This window comes from Crocuta crocuta, unplaced genomic scaffold, assembly GCF_008692635.1.
Source record: "Crocuta crocuta isolate KB4526 unplaced genomic scaffold, BGI_CrCroc_1.0 scaffold266, whole genome shotgun sequence".
NCBI lineage: Eukaryota > Metazoa > Chordata > Mammalia > Carnivora > Hyaenidae > Crocuta > Crocuta crocuta.
Genome location: NW_027531005.1, coordinates 1,063,047 through 1,083,108, shown reverse-complemented (window position 1 = coordinate 1,083,108; position 20,062 = coordinate 1,063,047). Strand labels below are relative to the sequence as shown.

The 20,062-nt window shown below is 51.0% G+C and overlaps 1 protein-coding gene across 4 annotated transcripts in view; it reads right to left on the bottom strand.

Annotated features, from left to right (window-relative positions):
* The window catches only part of SLC13A4 (solute carrier family 13 member 4), a 44,544-nt gene that overhangs the window by 14,110 nt on the left and 10,372 nt on the right, over positions 1–20,062 (bottom strand). For all 4 annotated transcript variants that reach the window (XR_013336730.1, XM_077770666.1, XM_077770665.1 and 1 more), the window contains 6 exons: positions 11,095–11,231; positions 8,973–9,145; positions 8,568–8,622; positions 5,962–6,004; positions 5,102–5,179; positions 3,040–3,224 (listed from right to left, as the gene is read on the bottom strand). Coding sequence is in view for 3 of the 4 variants with exons in the window: in XM_077770666.1 (XP_077626792.1) it covers positions 3,040–3,224; positions 5,102–5,179; positions 5,962–6,004; positions 8,568–8,622; positions 8,973–9,145; positions 11,095–11,231 (671 nt within the window). In the remaining variant the exon portion in view is untranslated. The remainder of the gene's footprint in view (positions 1–3,039; positions 3,225–5,101; positions 5,180–5,961; positions 6,005–8,567; positions 8,623–8,972; positions 9,146–11,094; positions 11,232–20,062) is intronic.

Here is a 20,062-nt window from a genome sequence, read left to right as displayed (position 1 = left end):
GTTTTTCAGGACAACAGAGAATGGAAAGGACAGTCTGGTATACTTCGTGGAATAAAGTCACGTGGAAGGAAAGTGAGCTTTGACTGGGGGATGCAATTCTGGAGAAGTGTGGACTCTAGAGCATCATGAAGGTTCCAGGTGTTGACTGGGCCCATAGGAGCGCCATGACTTAGAATCTCTAAATCTTTGATCAACATGCACGGGTGTCTTAGTGTCTCAGGCTAAGGAAGGAAGGACTCTTCCTTCATCACCAGCCCAGGTGTCGTTTCCCGAGGAGCCACATGCGAGCCACGACTTTAGCCCAGGCAACACCTGCGTTCCTTTCCCCTTGGGCTCTTCTAGTTGGCACTGGCACAGAACTCCTCTAAGGTGGGAGGAGACTGCGCCCCTCTTTTCACACTAGGCACTGCCTGGAAAACGAGAATGACCAAGAGCAGACTCCCCCAGAGAGAAAGTACAATGGAAGCACAGGAGGCAAGAGTGTTTCATCTGCTCTGTCATCACAGAGAAACAACACCCGTTGTTTTGCACTGTGGCCTGGTCATGGACTAAGCTTTACCATCCATGTGCCTCTTGGGAAGTTGCGACAGCTTGTGCCCTCCCTTAGGGCCAGAGTCACTATCAGTCACCATCAGTGACCATCAGTGACGATCAGTGGAAAAAAGGGCTTTTGGAGCTAGAAGGACACTGAGGGCATGTAAATCACTGAGTGACTCACTCTGGGCTGCGCTGGGCTAACAGGCATGACATCTGTTATATCATCTCTTCTCTGTACGTACAAGCCTAGGTCCTGCACCTGGACCCAGGAAAAGGAGTGGATTTTTAAAATAGGTTAAATAGACTCTTGTGGATAAATGTTAGGGCCTAATTCCATTTATAGCACTTTAGAAATTGTGAATATATATACTGAATGTAACGACTCATTTGTAGACTTTTTAAACACAGCCAGAATGCACTCTGGGGGTGGTCTGTTCACCAATGCCAAGAAAAACAGCATGGTGGCATTTTCAGACTAGTGGAGAATCCAAGGAGCCCACCTTCCTTTCATAGAATTCCTATTGTCCAAGTAAGCCAGTGTTATGACTAAACGTACCGTGACTCAAGCCAGGAAGTAGACTAAGAGAATATGAATTGGCCCAACCACAGAGTGAACCAGAAATTAAAGAGCAGAAACTCAGGGCCTGGACAAAATAACATGGTACAACGACTCCGTGAAGCCCACATCCTGGGAACTTGGGTCTTAACTTTCCACTGGTCCATCTTCCTTCCTTCNTCCCTCCTTCTTTCTCTCCTTCCCCCCTTACCTCCTTCCTCCCTCCCTCCCTCCCACCCCTCCTCCTGCCCTTCCCTCCTTCCCTTTCCTGCTAAATGGAAGGGTGTGTTTATCGTCTTGGCTGTGCTCAGTTTCTGTGCCCTCTGCTCTGGAGTCCACCCTTGCTGGTTTTCTCTGTCACATCACTCTACCAATCATCACCGCTCTCCCAAAACTCTAATTTTCCTCCCACCTGCACATGCCTATCAGCATTTAAACATCTTCCGTCTTAAAACCCCTCAACCCCACTCGACTCTTCCTTTGTCGTCATCCCCGACCTCTCCTTCCCATCACAGACAACCCTCCGTCTACTCACCTCCAGCATACTCCTCGCCGCACTGAAAATTGGCTTCACCTTTCAGTCTCTTGGCCAAATTGCTCTTGCCTAGGTCACCTCCATGTCACCAAATCAAATGGATACATTTTTGTTTTTCCTTAGTTGTTCGGCCACTTTAAACAGTATGGCCCACTCCTTCCTCCTTCCTCCTTGAACACATTTTCCCTTTGATGGACTGACACCAGAGTTTCCTCTTCCCTGTGTGATACCTGCTGTTCTCTTGTTTATAGTCCACTTTAAAATATTCATGCTTAATATTTATGGCCCCTGTTCTACTTGACTCTGTCTGTTCTGCCTGAGTGATCGATCTCCTTTGCTCTCCTGGCTTCCATTTCCACACGCATCCCACCAGGACCCACTACCATCTAATCTGTGGGCCCAATACAACATGCACGCGTGGGGTTGCTCATTCAAAAATTATTAAGAATTTCCAGATGGTGACAGTGGAGCATCAAGCTAAGTGTGGGGCCTCTCTGAGCATGGCGGTCTGGTGTGACTGCATGGGTTACATACTCATGAAGACAGCTCTTTGGGCCACTCACTAAATTTGTGCCTTTCGCCTAAAAGTTTCCCTTGAGATTCAGAGCTGTGTATCCATCCACACATCTCAACTGCTACGTCAACATTTCCTCATTTTTCTGCTCATTTAGGTAAAGGGCAGCTCTGTTCCCCCAGCTGCAGGAGCCATGAGTCTGACAGTGAGACGTGGCCTTTCCCTCTGCCAGGCCCACCTCTCAAATCTGACGGTTTCTCCTCGCCGCTGCCTGTGTTTGCAGGCCATGCCTAGCTCTCTCGTGGGCATCCGCAGAGCCGTCCAAAATCACCTTCCTGCTGCCTCCTTTTCCTTCCTGCTTTCTTCCTACTTTTTCCATTTTTTCAGTCCATAGTCAGTAAATCTAAATCTGATCACCTCACTCCCTGCCTAAGATGCTTTGAAGACATCTCATGGCCTTTTGGATGAAGTCCAAGCTCCGTAGTGGGCCTCAAGAGGCCCTTTGCAATCTGCATGTCCTGCTCCCTGGCCTCCTTTTGCCCTTGACCATTTTCTTTTATGTGCTCTGCTCTCTCGCCCGAGTCCTGGCACTCACTGCTTTCTTTGGAAAGCCTCTCTTCATCCGTTGTACTCCCACTGCGCCTTGGGTCTCGCTTCTGTGGCTGCGTCTTTGGGGAGGCGTGCTCTCCCTGTAGACCGGGTGGCCCCCACGGGCTCTCCCAGCCAAACCCCTCCCTTCTGCAGTCCCACTGACCTGCCATGCTCGATCGCCTCTCTTCCCTCTTGGTATGGAAACTATTCTCGGTCCATTTTTCCGCCCTACCCTCAGCACCTAGTTCCGTTCCCAACACGCAGTGGGTGCCTGGTAGGTATTTGTCAGCCAGGTGAGTTACTTACTTGTTGAAGTGTTCCAGGAAAATGAGGCTGGTGGAGGTGCCAATAATGGTGGTCAGCCCCCCAATGGTAGCGGCGTAAGATACGCTCAGAGACAGGCACGTGCAGATCATCTGGTCGTGCTGGGACTTGTGCTTTCTGTTGATCTCCTGGTTCCTGGGCCCAGGGATCAGGACCAGTGGCTTCTCCTATGAGAGGAAAATCGGTGAGTCCCTCCAACCCAGCGTGGGCTGGCCCGCACACAAAGCATGAAAACGGGCATCAGGGTGCAGCGGAAAGACAAATCCCCATCCTAGCTCTACCATTTACCAACTGGGCAGGCCCTCTGAGCTGCATATTCTTCTGTAAAATGAACAAAATCTTATTTTCTCCACCAGACTGTTATAAAGAGTAAAGGAAGTAATATACGTAAAGCACTTAGAACACTTCCTGGCATTGAACGAATGCTAAGCTATTATTACTTCTGTCGCTCGTGTTCTGTTTCTCATGCGAACTCCAACACACCCGGTCGCTCTCCGCTCTCTGTGTGAATATCACGTGGAAGACGGTTGTTCTGTGCAGAGCTGGAGTGACAGTCCTGACCCGGGACAGGACTCAGAAGTAAGGCTTGGGTTGCAGGGGGGAATCCAGTGTGTGACTCTCTCCTCCCTTCCTCACGCTGGTCTCCCTTTCGCCTCTTGGTTTTGCCTCCCCACGCCCCTCCACCCCATGCATATAAAGCCGGCCTTCTGTGCTTCTCTAGGGTCCTGTTTGGCCCAGATGGTGGCCTTTCAGGGTCAGAGGTTGCTGACCTCTAGTCTCAAGTGTAGATAAAGAAGCAAGTGCCCTCTGTTCCCCCAGGCCTGGTCTCCTCTCACTGAGTCTACATGAGACCCGGAGCCGCTTGGCACAAAGGTCAGCAGGTCAGATTCCGGGAAAAGCATGGCGAAGAGGCCACCTCGCCTCCTTTCCCAAAGCCCTGCCTTGTAGGAGGCCCAAGCCAGTCTGGACCCTCCCCAGCCTTCCCGAAAGACTCATTCTCAGAGCTGGAAGAGACCTCATAGATTCTCTGGTCCATTGGTTTTCCGGGATCCTTTCTTCTCATGAACGTTTTCACGGGCCTCCAATATATAAAACATGATGCAGCATTTCATCAGCGTGCATCTACTTTTATAGCTGAAAGGACACACGTGTGGTCGGGGGGGGCTTGGATTTGAACCGAGATGCTCCTCTCACCACTGGCTCTGAGGCCTGGGGCACATGATGTCTTTGCCTCATCTGTGGAAATGGAGTTCAAGACTGCTACCTCACTGAGCCCAGACCAGGGAGAACATGCTTGCCACTGTGCTTGGTACCCAAAAGCATTATTTATGACAATGATGGATGTTACGTAATTGAGATTATTTGGATGGACCCAACATTTTAAGTGGGTTTTGTGGTAGTTGCAATTTTATACCAGCTTCCGTATCTATTTTGTTTCTGCATTTTCTTTCAGTGGTATGGTAAGTAGCAGGAAAATCCTCATTTGCAGAGAAAAGCAGTTTTCTTACGATCTAAGAATAAATAAGATATTTTCATTTTTCCTGAAGCACGTGTGAGAAACAGCTTGACAACCTTTGATCTATCTAGTCAAGCCCCCAGCTTTAAAAAAGTTTTTTTTAACGTTTATTTTTTTGAGAGAGAGAGAGCACGCCACGCACAAGCTGGGGGAGGGGCAGAGAGAGAGGGAGACACAGAATTTGAAGCAGGCTCCAGGCTCTGAGCTGTCAATACAGAGCCCAACACTGGGCTCAAACTCATGAACCGTGAGATCATGACCTGAGCCAAAGTCAGACACTCAACCAACTGAACCACCCAGGCGCCCCAACTTCTGGCTTTTATGGTTGGAAGAATAGGGGCTCAGATGGTAGAATGACTTGCCAAAATCAACAGTGAGTTAGATGTTTTATGTCCATGGCACGTGCGGCCCAGACATGTACGTGGTTGGAGTGCCTGGTGGCAGCTCACTGCCCTTCAAGGCCAGCGCCCTTTGGGAAGCTCAAGGCACTTCCTGTAGGAAACAGGGTCAGGGGGTGAGCTCCATTACCTGGGATCGGTGCTGCTTCTTGCCCTGGGGGGTTGCCATTTTGACCGGGTTGGTGATTGTGGACACACCATTCAGGTTCTGCGGGGACAAAGAGCATCACACTGTCAGGAAGACAATGTGGTGGCCTCAGAGGGACCACGGAGCCGGAGGGGGCCACCCCCATGGGCACCCCACACCTCTGCGCTGTGGTGATGGGAGCCCAGAAACCGGGCGATCGTGCAGCAGGGGCCACCCCACTGCGCCTGCAGCTCGCACCTTCCCATCCAGCCTCGTGTCAAGCAGCCCATTTGCAGAGGCTTTTGAAACTTGGCAGAGCAGGGCTCTGTCCTGGTAGGAGAGCCTGACTTTCTGGAACTTCAGTAGCTAATGAAGAATCCTTCATTTTTCTTTAACACACAAAGAAGATGGGGGAGAAAAGCTCGCCACGAAGTCCACGGTTTGATAATCAAAATGTGGGCTGACATAAGAAGCCGTAAAACCAGCTCTGGGGAAGAGGTGAGGCTGTGAACTCGGCTTTCATCCGTAAATGTGACCCTTTTGATAATGCAGTTGGGGCGTGGCATTGCCATGCAAGGGGTCCTGAGGGTGACTCTGGCTCTTGGATGGCTGAGTATTGGGTTTCCCGGAGAAAGCCTAACCTGCACCTTCCGAGGCTAAGCCCTCTCACGACCTGGGTCCAGAGGCCCGCGGACCCCGCCAGGAGCCCGGCCGGCCCTTCTCGTGTCGGAGGAGCACCTCTCCGTGCCCACACCACCGGCTGCCGCCGGGCTCCAGGACAAGCTGCCGGGCATCCCTGCCCCTGAGTCCGCTTGAGGGACCTCCAGGTGACCTGAAAGCACGGAAAACACCCAAGGCCTTACCTTGTTCTGCATCAGAGAAGTGAAGTCTGCAGTCGACGACGTGCTGGAACAAAGCAAAGGAAATGGGAACAATGACCGACAGGGGAGCGCCCCTCCCGGCCCCCCTGGTGTTCGGCCTAAGCTATGGCTCTAGAGTCCGGTTTCCCAGGCTGCAGAGAGCCTCTTCTCACCCGGGTCTTCCTAGGGGCCCGGAGGTGCGGCCAGGCTCCTGGGGACACCCTGCTGACAGCATGGAGTGCATTTTGGGTGCTAGGCGCTTAAATGTGGACCTCAGCCCTCCTGACCTTGTCATCCTCACGACAGGCCGCTGGTGTGGGTGCTACCCCCTGCGTTTACAGAGCAGACGAGCAGGCCGGTCTCTGCCTGCCCGGAGCGCCTGGGCCCCTGACCACATTCTCCCTGGCTGACTCAAGGTCACCGTCTAGAAGAAGTTTGTGATGTGCCTCCCTGAGATGGGAGCAGCAGGGCGGGCCTGCACGCGGTGAGAAGCCCATGTGAGCAAGAAGGGGGGCGGGGAGTTTCTGACACAGCTGCTCCCTTGTGTGCCGAGTCTCTTCCACGCCCAGGAGGTCCTCCACCCAGCCTTGGCCTTGAGTATAGAGGGAGGTGGGAACGTAACAAAGCATTCCTGGCTTACGCTCAGTGCTAAATGCATGCTTCGGTTTGTTTTAGTTCTTTAAAAAAAATTTTTTTTAACGTTTATTTCTGAGAGACAGAGAGAGACAGAGCATGAGTGGGCGAGGAGCAGAGAGATACACAGAATCCAAAGCCCCCTCCAGGCTCCGAGCTGTCAGCACAGAGCCCGATGCGGGGCTCGAACTCACAGGCCGCGAGATCAGGCCCTGAGTCAAAGTCGGACACTTAACCGACTGAGCCACCCAGGCGCCCCGGTTTGTTTTGGTTCTGAAGACAGTGGGTGCCGTGAGCTCTCTGTGAAGACAGGTGTTGGACACGTGTGCAGGACTGGAGCCCGGTGACCGTCACCCCTGTCCTGGCTACCTCAAGGGAGGGTAAGGAGTTGAGCGGGGTTTGGAGGGAAGCGTTCTTTGGAGAGGGTTGTTGGCCTGGGAGGAGGAGCGTGCTACGATGGGTCCCCCGCTTCCCAAATCGGGTGGGGAGGGCCGGCCTGGAGCCCCTCAGACAGCCTGGGAGGTGCCAGCCCCCGGGGAGACCGGCCCCCACCAGCACTGTGCCGAGGGAGTTCTAGGGACAACTTGAGCTCTTTGCTTCAGAGTTTGGGGACACGAATGTCAGTCTGGAGAAGGACAAAGGCAGGGCACGATGCCAGGTCTCTCTTGTCATGGGTCACGCACCCGGAAGGTAGCGGGGCCCCAGCCTTCTTGAAGAGGCCCCTCCCAAGAGGCAGAGGCAACCCCAGAACGGAGGGGCTCTGGGAATATTGAAGGACAGACAGCACAGAACGAGGGGGTGGGGGTGGGCGGTCACCCAGGAGCGCCTCACTACCGCCCTCAGGCTCCAGGGGACGCTGCAGAGATGCTGAAGGCGGGCGCCCGGCCAGGCCAAGTGAGAGAGCCAGGGTCCCAGTCTCAGAGACGGTATGGACGCCTGGAGAAGGCGGAAGCAGCAAGGGAGCAGCGGGGCCCAGCGGGTGGGAGGAGGAAGTCTCTCCCCTCGCACCCTGACCTCTGACCCTGCAGGCTAGCCCCCCGCCCCCACCCCCCTGCTCTCCCCTCACACGTGCTGGTTTCAGTCAGTGCCAGCTCTTACCCCCTATGAAGACACCAAGCTATAAAACTCCGCTCCACCACACATCCTACTTTTGAAGGCCATACTCCTCACAGTGTCCCTTGAGGACGTTTTGATACAAAATCTCCAGAAGAAACGAGCTGTTGATGGATCTGCCTCCCGTGAATGTTTGGGGGGTGTATTTCTCCTTTGTTCTCTTCTCTCCACCCTCACAAGGCTCTCTCACCAGCTGTCAAGTTCACCACCTGCCACCCCATCTTTCCGTGTCCTACCTGACAAGGCCAAACCCAGTAAGACCGTATCTAGTGTCTATAAGATACTTTGTGATCCTCTGAGAATCCTCAGTGACATTTATTATACAAATGTTTTCCCATTAATTAAATGTATTACTCTCCTAAGGACACCGGTTCAGATGAAATTCTACTTGGTAGGGGGCGCCTGGGTGGCTCAGTTGGTTAAGCGTTTGACTTCGGCTCAGGTCATGAGCTCGTGGTTCTTGGGTTCGAGCCCGGCATCTGGCTCCATGCTGACAGCTCAGAGCCTGGAGCCTCCTTCGGATTCTGGGTCTCCCTTTCCCTCTGCCCCTCCCCCATTTGCGCTCTGTCTCTCTCCCTCTCTCAAAAATAAATAAACATTAAAAAAAAATTCTACTTGGTAGATGTGTGGACAACCAGAGTCAGTCTTTCTGCCTCTTCCCTCATCACTGCAACTCCTTGTGGTTGAGGAAGTCGCCCTCGGGATCTTGGCCGGTGGTTCCGAGGAGGAAGAGGAAATCAGGACAGAGGGAAGTGTTAGGACATGAGCCTGGCCCGTACATCTAAAGAAGCCATTTCTGGGCTCAGGCCCCATCTTTGCTGACCTGGCGAGGCCCTGCCTGGGAGGAGGGCAGCCATACTCACTCTTCACTGACGAAGATGAGTTCCAGAGAGGGCTGACTGTTGTTCACATCGAGACCTGCAGTAGCAAAGGAACGCAGACGTGAGATGCGGGCACTAGAGCTGACCGTGCAGGGCTGGGGCTGAATGGGGGAACAAGGGCGGATCCTGCATGAGGGCTGGTGGGGCGTGCAGACACACAGGGACCCGGGGATGGGGGGGTGGTCATAACCCTTCAGCTTTGGGGGGAAAGGAGTAGGTGGTGGCTGCGGTGAGGGGGAGGGAAGAAGAGCCAGGAATGCGGGGTCCCAGGTTACAAGGGGGAGCGGCATAGATGAGGGAGCCTGGGGAGCAGCGCTGAGCTGGGTGGTGTCACAAGAGGAAGGTACGAGGGCAAAGGGGAGGTGAACTCCCTCCGGCAAACTGTACTGATGGGCTCGGCCTCTTCGGCGCTGGGGTTGCCGGCCACGAGCTGCTCCTCCTCGGCACTGACCAGCTCCTGCAGCACGGCCTCCACGATGGGCATCACCATGGCGGTGGTGGACGTGTTGGAGAGCCACATGGAGAGCAGTGTGGTGCAGCACATGAAGCAGAGCAGCAACCTGGAAGGGAGGGCGGCTGGGGCACCGCGTCTACAGCCCGGCCATCTCCCAGCCGCCTCCCCGCTCACCTTGCAGGGCTCCTTGGGGGCCTCCCGTGACCCGATGGTGCTGGCTAGGCACGGGGTGGGGTGCGGGTAGCGAGTATCCAGAAGGCCTGGTTTTTATGTCATGCATTCAGCTATGGACTCTCAGGGCTTGGCACAGGGTAAGCATTAAATCAGTATTTGTTGAGTGAATAAATCACGCATCCCAGGCTAATGGCCTCTGCTAGGAAAAAGCCCTTCCTTAACCAAAGACTAGCTTTGGGAGTAGGGTTACAGAGCATGGACTTACTGATCGGTCAGCTCTGCAGCCATTAGCTTGGTCATGACGTGGGGGTTTTGTGCATAAAGGAATTCGATTTTTGCCCTTGCAGCCAGCACGACTACAGGTACATTACATTCTACGTTCCACAGCCAAGTCACCGTAGTTATTAGTGACCACATAGAGACGGACGTATGGAGTTCACAGCTCTGCTCACCACTTGCCCCACTGACAACTTGCTGAAAGTATAGCCCCCCAGTCACGCAAGTGTCCCGTATCACTACGTTCACTTTTCCAGCTTCAAGTTGACTCTTGAAGAAGAGTCAACATGCGGAGGAAAACACTAACAAAAATAACTCTCGAGTTACTTCTCTTGGACTTTGAAAGCATGACAGTGTGTGTTGGAACAGACCGGGTTCTCACTTCCATAAGATAAGCCAACATAAAGGCTATCCATGTTTATTACTTAAGTGGGATCACTGACTTTGCATGATTTGGGGACAGCACATTTATCAAGTGGATTATGTCAGGTGGGCCAGAGTCCGGGTGATGGTTTTGTTTAGGCGGACGGCAACGTGAGTGTGTCTGCCCTGGACCCCTACCCTACAGGGGGTGAAACATGTTGGGGGATGAGTTAAATAAAGTGGAAATGCAATGGGATAAGCATTCTGCAGTTTGACCTTGAATTTGAGTACACAGAGGTTGTAAAGAGCTCCAGAGTCCCAACGTGATGTGTAGATGCCACTGTGTGCCTAGGAGGTTGAGTGTGGGGCACAAGGTTATCACTGAACGATATGGCAAATTACCTTAAATTAAGCTGTAGTTAAGTGGGAGACAGGAACATCCTTTTAGGCATAACCTGTATTCATCTAAACGACCAATGTTGAAAATTGATACCATATTATTTATTTATACTCCACTGGACCCCCAGAGGAGTCAGGGCAGCTTACCAAAACATGGCACTAGAAAGCTGTAAAGAGAAGGAGGTGAGACCCGTATTCCAAAGGGAAGAGAAAGGTCGGGTCATTCAACGGAGCAGAGGTGAGGTTAACACAAAACTGTCAGTCCTTTCTGACTCATCCCCTAGGGTTGGGAATCTCTCTATTGGCATTCTTGACAGCGGAGAAGAGGACGCAGTGGAGGCCAAGCTGTGTGATTACAGACGCCAGGTCAGATGCAACATATCTAAGCTGTGGGCTGCACCAGTGACAACTAAATCTCAGGGTGGATGGGAGGGAACCTCTGTATCTACTTAAATGACAAAGGAGGAGACACCCATTTCCTTGCCCAGCCTGTTCCTTCTTATACCCAAAAACAGTTGAGAAACAATTTATGTTGGTCCATCTTGTGTTACCTAATGGGTCCCTTGTATTTTGTAACCTACTGTCCTTACAGTCTAGATTACTCAGACATATTACTTAGCCTGTGATAATAAATGACACCGAAGTCAGACACGCAAATCTCTAGTCCACGATCAAGGGCCCTCTCCCTGGAGAGCGAGGTAGGAGCCCAGCAGCCCTGGTGTCATCCCATCCCCAGTAGTAGGAAAACAACCTGAACTGGACGTTCCCCTGTGGCCCAGGACCACTGTCCAGGTGGCCCCCTGGGAGCCGGGGGAAGCACTGGGCACCCCAGAGACTACTTACATGCCCGGCTTGGCCCCGGCCATCATAACCATGCGCAGAGCAATACGCTTGTGCAAGTTCCACTTCTCCACGGCAGCTGCCACGCAGATGACGCCCACCAGCAGCAGCGTGGTGTTCTTGAAGTACTCGGCGGCCACCTGCGGAAGGCACACGGTGAGCCCCTGCCCCACTGGGGCCCAGGGCACAGGCCCTGCTCAACACAATCCATTCTCGGCCAGAGGCCGGCAAGCAAGAAGCAGGGAGGTGATGGTTGTTAAAATGGCCAAATGTTTGGGACTAAATATATAAAATACACATACACATATATATCTCACATATACACACATACATCTACTCTATATAATGTATATATACTACCTCGGGCAGGCACTGTTGTAAGTAGTTTACAAAGATCATTTCATTTAATCTGGCCAGTCACCCAAATGGGGTAGATATTCTCCATGCTTAAAAAATATTAAAACACTCTATTTAATTATGATATCATTTCAAAAAATAAACATATAATTTTATCTTGATCCTTAAAAAATTATTAAAATAACTCTGGGCTTGTCCCCAGATCTCTTTTTTTTCTTCTGTAGCTTTTTAGAAAATTGTGTTCATTTTTCTTTTTTTAAAAGTTTATTTATTCCTTTAGAGAGAGCGAGAGCGAGAGAGAGAGAGCACGAGCGAGCACATGCCTGCCAGCGGAGGAAGGGGAGAGAGAGAGGAGACAGAGAATCCCAAGCAGGCTCCACACTGTCCGTGCAGAGCCCCGCACGGGGCTCAGTCTTACCGACCTGTGAGATCATGACCTGAGCCCAAATCAAGAGTCAGATGCTTAACCACCTGAGCCACCCAGGTGCCCCTATGTTCATTTTTTTAATTAGGAAATGAATACGTGCTCATTATAGAAAACTTTAAAATATAGAAAAACTTAAAGGTGAAATTACTCGTAATCCTACTACTGTTATTACTTTGGTATATTTCCTTCAATTAGGGTCTATACAGATACACAATTGGATTTAAACAGTGTGTATAGTTTTACATTCTGCTTTTTTCTACATTTATATCATACCCTGATCATTATCCTATTTAACCTAAATTTTGTTGGAAAAATTAATCTTAATAGAAGCATAATGTACCACAGAATTTGGCCAATTTGCTTTTATTAAATATTTTGGTTAATTCCTTTTATTTTAACTACAAATGGAGCAAAGAATAATTTTCTGCTTACATCATTAACCTTATATAAATATGATAATTTCCTTAAGTTAGAGTTTTTGAGGATATCTTTATAGCTTACCTTAAATCTTTAAAACTTTTAAAAAATGTAAATAACTCCAAGTAATTCCAAAGTTTCAAGGAGTTCCAAAATGACATAGTATAAAGAATACTTGGGGCACCTGGGTGGCTCAGCTGGTTAAGCGTCCAACTTCGGCTCAGGTCATGATCTCACAGTTTGTGAATTTGAGCCCCGTGTCGGGCTCTGTGCTGACAGCTCAGAGCCTGGAGCCTGCTTCGGATTCTGTGTCTCCCTCTCTCTCTGCCCCTGCCCTGCTCACGCTGTCTCTCTTTCTCAAAAATAAATAAACATTTAAAAAAAAATTTTTTTTAAAAGGAATACCAATACATTATCTGTCTACATTTTTTTTCTTCCTGAACCACTGGAGGGCAAGTTGCATGTATTTATTTTATAGCCTTTTCCCCTAAATACTTCAGTGTATGTTTCCTAAGAATAGGGATTTTTCTCTTCCACAGCTGAGTACCAACAATGAACTTCTTCCTGCCCCTTCATGATGAGGAAATCGAGACTGGGGCCTGTTAAGGTGCTTCATGTGTTTGGGGTCCACAGACGAACACTTCAGTGATTTCCTCGCTTGGAGCGTTCTCTCCTCAACTTTGCTTTACCATCTGACTTCAAAGCCCGGTTCCAGCCTTCCTTGTGAAAGATAACTTTCCTTGCGACTCTTTAGCCTCTGATTCTACAACATTCCCTGCAGACACCATTAATTCCACCCACCACACAGCAGGCAGGGCAACATGTTTGCACGCTCTGGTGTTTTTCCTGTGTGCCTCTCTTGTCTCTCAACTAAATTTTAGGCTGCAAAACGGCCAAGGACCATGTTTCTTTCTGTATCTCTTAACACCTAGCGGACCAAGCTAGAAAAGCCGATGCTCAGGAAATATACACACAGGAGAATTGTTCCCAACAAGGGAACCATGACAGAAATTGAGAGGAAAACACACAGAAAAGTTTAACGCCTAATTTAGAAACCCTCTTTAAAGCGGGAAAACAAGAACATTTTTAATTGCAGGAAAAATGAAGATTGCAGGAAACGCAGATATAGTTAAAATATGTGCTGTTGGAAATAAGCAATATTTACATAATCATACTGTTAAACTTCGTGTATCACGTTAACAAAATCCGTGGTGTGCGTATATTGGGAGGCTGGAGGGGGAGAAGGGGAATGTAAGAGGGCACAATCGTCATCCGCTATAATCAGAAGTCAACTAATAACGTCTACAAGCAATAACTCAAGAGTTAATAAAAGACTGAGGCGCCTGGGTGGCTCAGTCGGTTGAGCGTCCGACTTCGGCTCAGGTCATGATCTCGCGGTTCGTGGGTTCGAGCCCCGCATCGGGCTCTGTGCTGACAGCTCAGAGCCTGGAGCCTGTTTCAGATTCTGTGCCTCCCTCTCTCTCTGACCCTCCCCTGCTCATGCTGTCTCTATCTCTCTCTCAAAAATAAATAAAATATTTTTTAAAAAAAGAGTTAATAAAAGACTATCAAATAAGAATGCTATATGGTGCTTAAGTCCAGAAGAAGCAGTTAACAAAGATGAAAGTTACAGACCCTGGATGAGGGGGAGGTGGGACTTGGTGGGGGTGCAGGCACCTGCTGGTTTTGCATGATGAGTTTTTCAGTATTATTATTATTTTTTTTAATGTTTATTTAATTTTGAGAGAGAGAGAGCATGAGAGGGGGAGCAGCAGAGAGAGAGACACAGTCCAAAGCAGGCTCCAGGCTCTGAGCTGTCAGCACAGAGCCAGAACTGGGAGATCATGACCTCAGCCAAAGTCAGATACTCAGCCAACTCAGCCACCCAGGCGCCTCAGTGTTATTTGATTTTTAAACTCTGCTAACACTTTGATAACATAAAAAGCCAAAATAAAGCAGCAGGCTGCATTTCTCCTTTTTTTTTTTTTTTTTTTTTTTGGTCCCACGGAGATGACCCCGTGTGTCACTGATGAGGTCTGTGTGGGAGAAGTCATCAGCCCCCTGTGTGACCATTTCCGGGAGGAGCCCTCCGCTTCTGCTTAATCTAGTTCTTGTTCCCAAACCCAGTCCTCAGTTGGCACTGTCACTAAAACTTCCTGAGGGCAGAGAAGGGTCCCTGCTCAGCTTGGCAGGTGACTCCTATGGCACAGTCCCCTCTGGGATCGGTGCGTAGGCCTCGGGGCTGTAGGAGCATAGGTGAAGGTGCTGCCCCCTAGCGGGAAGTGGAGGCACCGCAGGGATGCCTGAGGGCTGTGGCTGGGAGGGGTTGGCGGGTTACCTAGGACCTTTCTCAGGGCACCCTAACCTTCCCAGGAGTCTAGGAGGCAGCTCTGTGGCAGAATCCGTGTTTTCTTTTCCGCTGTCTACCAAGGAGGGAAACCCACAGAAGACAGGAGACACAGTAGTCCTGGGTCAAGCTCCCTGCACTGGCCCCATGACTCGAGGCCGCCTGCAAAGCCTTTAAAAAGTCAGCGCTGGGGCGCCTGGGTGGCCCCACTGGTTAAGTGTCGGACCCTCGATTTCGGCTCAGATCACGACCTCATGGTTCCTGAGATCAAGCCCCGAGTTCGGCTCTGCGCTGACAGTCTGGAGCCTGCTTGGGATTCTCTCTCTCCCTCTCTCTGCCCCTCCCCCACTCACAGTCTTTCAAAATAAATAAACATTTAAAAAATAAAAAAATAAAAAGTCAGTGCGACCAGGATTACTTTCCCAGGGGACTGGCTGGCAACATTTTCATTTTCTGCCTCTTTGGCACATGTCATAACAGAATACCAGTTTGCGATGGCCTTTTAGGAGCTCTGAGCCTACGGGTCGGGTGGGGCTCCTTTCCCTGGATCCTCTCAAAGGGCAGAAGAAAGGCAGAACACACACAGCGCGCCCTCTGCAAGCAGGGAGTTCGGCGTTTTGTATCGCTGTTCCATGTTAGCTCCAGAGGGGTCCTGGGAGGCAGTACTGTTCCTACCTCACTTTGCAGGTGAGCAAACAGACTCAGAGAGGTTAAGGAAGCCTTCCAAGCTCACAGTGTGAGAGGCAGAGTCAGGATATCGGTCCAGATGCACCCGAATCCAAAGCTGTGACACAACTCGTCACTCGGGTGGGGCCAGTTGGACACCAGGCATCTAACTCAACTCTAGGGGAATGTTCTTGGTCTCCCCGATGGCCTGGGCGGGCACACACTTCTGTCTCCATTCACAGTCACAGTCCTGACACGGGCCCTAAATAGCCAGGCCCAGGCCACTGTAAGCCCTGGGCCCAGCGTTAGTGGGATCCTGGCTCTGGGCTGTTCTCACACTTGGTGTTTGGTGGGCTCAGGTCTGTTCGTGTGCCCTCCCTGCCCCTTTATAAGCGTGTCATGTGCTTGGGCCATGCAGCCCGGGTGCAGCCTGTGATTAAGAGGCAGCACAGTCAAGTGGGGACCAGCGAGGGCTCCAGAGGCAGCCAGGACTCAGCTGTGTGACCACAGGTAAGTTGTTCAACCTCTCTGGGCTTCACTTACTCATCTAAAAAACAAAACCAACCTTTTGTAAAGCTGCTGTAAAGAGGGGTGCCTGGGTGGCTCGGTCGGTTAAGCGTCCGACTTCAGCTCAGGTCATGATCTCACAGTTTGCGGGTTCGAGCCCCACATCGGCCTCAGTGCTGACAGCTAGCTCAGAGCCTGGAGCCTGTTTCAGATTCTGTGTCTCCCTCTCTCTCTGACCCTCCCCCGCTCATGCTGTCTCTCTCTCTCTCTCAGAAATAAATAAAACATTTAAAAAATTAAAAAAAAAAGCTGCTGTAAAAAGTAAATGGCAGATACAAATCGGCTAGCAGGGTCAGGGTTTTTGGCAGCTCTTCCGTCACTAAGTAATCCACACAAAGGCTGACCTGCTCTGAGGCCATTAGCACAGGAATGGGCCCAGGCACAAGGCTGCCTTTCCACTTTTACAAATTAAAATTCCATCCAATGGCAGTGTTAGCTGTCTAGCCGACTGATTTTTTTTTTCCAATAATAAAACCTTAGTTATTCAGAAGCCTCAAGGAACAGCAGGGTTTCCGGATTCTCGAGGGTTATTTTCATCATTTGCTAAGCTGTGCTGCTTACTTACGCTTGCCGTGGGCATTCCTCTCCCCATGACCTAATCTGTGGGACTAATATTCTCTGAGTTGGGGAACTAGATAACGACGCTTGTTGGAATAATTTGCAAAGAGAAACAGGATCCTAAAACGCCCCTGAGTTGAGCACAAGGTTTCTATGATGTTGGCGGTGGTGGGTTTATCGTGTGTCTCCTGCTCTGCGGTACTTTGCTGGATGCCGGGTCCCTGAGCTCGCAGGGCAGAGCTGTTCCTGGACCGTGTGCTAGAAGAGACGAGCTCAGGGAGGCTACTTGGAAACGGGGATCAGACGAGGTGGGTTTCAATGGTTGCTTTCCCCGCCGATGAGCGGTAGGCTCCTGGGCAAGCTACTGAACCCCCGTATCCCTGGCACCCCAATATTTTCAGTGGCGATAGTAACGACACACAGCTCATTGAAGCCGTCACGACGTGGCCTTACGTACGATCAGGCAGGCAGGGTCTTAGAACAGTGCCTGGCATACAGGAAGTGCTCAATAAACATCCATGATTATTATTGTTATTATTAAAGAGGTAAAACAAGGATAAAAAGCTTCATGAGATCAAGGGTTGTTTCAGGCATGTCAGCATGACCAAATGAGGGACTAAGAGAAAGAAATGAAATAAGAAGGAGCAGGTGTGCCTAAATAAGAACCCGAAGATTCCCCCCAATTTTTCTAAGTGGGAGCACATGGAAAGAGCTTTCTGACCCGGCCTGGAGGGAGAGGCATGGGGATAAAACGGCTGGTGAGGGTGGCCTTTAACTCACTAGTTAAGTGTGAGCGAATTGCAGGTGAGATCCCTTAACGATGAGCTCTTACAACATGGCTTTCTTTGAGCACAGAATGATGGCCTGATCTCTAGGTATGTTCGGTTTTAAATGTTTCAAATAGTTTTTATAGGGGCGTCTGGGTGGCTCAGTCTAAGTGTCCGACTCGATTTCAGCTCAGGTCATGATCTCACGGTTCGTGAGATCGAATCCTGCGTGGGCTCCGCGCTGAGTGTGTGCTTGGGATTCTCTCTCTCTCTGCCCCTCCTGTGCACCTCACGTGCTCTGTCTCCCAAAATAAGCTTTAAAAAATGTTTAAAACAGTTTTTATAAAAAGGAGGGGTGTGCGTGGCTCTATTCCCAGACTCTGGGGAAGGGGACTCCGGTCAGCAGCTGTCCTCAACGGTCGTGTTCTTCTCATGAGGAATGTGAGCCTACCCTCGGGGCCATCCCCTGGAGGGAAGGCCCCAGAGCAGCCCAGCCTTCCTTCCCGCAGCTGGTGCTGGGGGGTGGGGGGGCCCCTCAGGGCTCCCTGTGAGGTCGCTCTTTCTATTACCCTCATTTTTCAGATAAGTGAATGGCAGCTTGCAGAGGTTACGAAACTTGCTCAAGACTAGTGACAAAAGTGGATTCAAACTCCGTTCTACCCTACTGCCAACTTGGATCCTGACCCTTTCCTCTCCTTGCTCACGGTCGCAGCAGCCAGAGACGGCAGGATGCGCGGTGGGTCTGACTGCGTCCGAGGAGGGCACCCGGTGGCCCTGGCAGGGAGCCACGGAAATGCAGGTCAGCTGCGGGTAGCTCTACAAATGGGCCAGGAACATGGCCGCCCCTTGGGAGTCCAGTGGTGGCCTCTGGCAACGGACTTCTTTTGAGGCTCCTTTGGACACCTCAACAATTTTGCAGTGAAATCCTCTAGAATCCCTGGAGGGCACGCCTGGGTTGGCTCCCCCGCCCAGCCAGAGCTGGAGCCAGCACTACTTGATTCCAGCCCCCACCGCAGCCATGTAGCCAAATCCAGCATGGCCGACTCCCGGCCCTTCCCTGGGGAAAGGGATGCTGTCTCTGCTGGGGAAGTCAGGGGGCTCCAACACCCTCCGAATCACCTCATTGCCCTCCCCAAGGACAGAGGTTTTCAAACCGCACTCCCTGCCTCTGAAATTTCAGGAGGCCTGTGGGAAGCAGGACCCAGCAGCCGGGCTCTGGGCCTCCATGCCCAATTTGAGTAGGACTTCCTCTTTCATCTGGCTTATGTATTAGTCTCCTAAGATGTGGTTTAAAGAAAAGGCTTTGTTGCTAGAAAAACATTCTTTGCAAATCCTACCCTAGAGTGGTCTAAAGCAGAGAGACTCAGATCTGAGTGTTGACCTGGTCCAGAGGTCGGCTTAGCTCCTGGAGATGTCCACTCATAAAGCACTCCCAGTTTCTTCTCTGGGCCCTTCTGAATGGCCCCCAGTGGAGGAGACTGAGGCAGTGGGCTAGGCTCTGAATCCAGAGGGAAGGGGCTGCCTCATATGTAGGGAGTAGCTCTTCCCACAGAAGCATTAACCTGGCCTCAAAAGGCTGCAACATCTGTAGGTTCATGGCTCCAGGCCCCACCTCAGCGTGGGTGTAGAAGCTCAGCGCTGGGCTGTATCTGGGTGGCTGTGGGTGATGGGCAGCTGGGGTTCAGGCTGGTGCTCACCTTACATCTCCACAAGCCTGTACGGAGGCGGGGGTCAGCCTCCCTCGTGAGCAGAGGCCAGAGAGGCAGAGCGGAGAACGGTATATGGAATGCCCCCGGGTTTAAATAAACAAAGAGAGTCAGGGTCTAGGTGACGGTCAGGAATCTGGCAGGTCAGGAAGATCAGGAACAAACAGGGAAGCAGATTCATGACATTGAACTCGAGTGTCACGTGGCTGCAAGGGCCGGTTTGTTATCCCAGCTGTGTCTCCGGCCCTGGCAGGAGCCAGAATGTGAACCGCGGCCCCGCAGCGCAGGCCTGGAGACAGCAGAGGGTGACTGTGAGTGTTGGGAAGGGGAGCGATAGAAAGCAGATGTCATCTCTGCTGGAAGTAGCCGCTGGCCCCGGGCACCCCAGAGACTATACCCAGCCTGATCAATCAAAGCACACCTTTTACTGCCCCAGACCACCCTCTCGCTCCCACCCTCCTAGACACAGTAAATCTTAGCTAAGATGATCGACACGGGTACTTTCCCAGGCTATGGCAACGCTTCAGAAGGGCTTAGAGGATTTCCGTGGCAGATATAATGACAGTGGTGAGAGTCACAGTGGAGGTAAAATAAAGAGCAAACCTAAAATCCCGGACTGAGCTCAGAAGTCGAGGCAGGATGCTAACAAGAAGATCATAGAGTCTTAGAGTCAAAGGGCGCTTTGAGCCCAACCCCTCTCCCAAGACATGAAATCTACCTCTAATGTTGCCGACACGGTCCCTGGCATTCCCGGGGACGGGAACACCCAGGAGCCACGTGGCAGCCCATTTCAGCACCTTCCCTCAGATGGGGCGGGTCTCTCTTATGGGGCTTGGACTCTGAACACGTATGTTTATTAATTCAGCAGATCTCAGTACATGTTGGCCAGTGGTTAAGAGTGCAAATTCTGGGATCATATATTCTCCTGGGTTCGAGTCCTGGCTCGACTCCTTAGCAAGTTACTTAGCCTCTCTGAAATTCCATTTCTGAACTCCTCTGTAAAGAGAAAAATAATAGCTCCTTTACAGAGGATTAAGTGACACAGTGCATGTCGAGGACCTCCCATAGCGCCCGGCATATGGTAAAAGCTCAACATTTTGGCAGCCACGGTGGACTGATAGATGATTCATATGTAATCTGTACTCAACTAAAAGCCAAG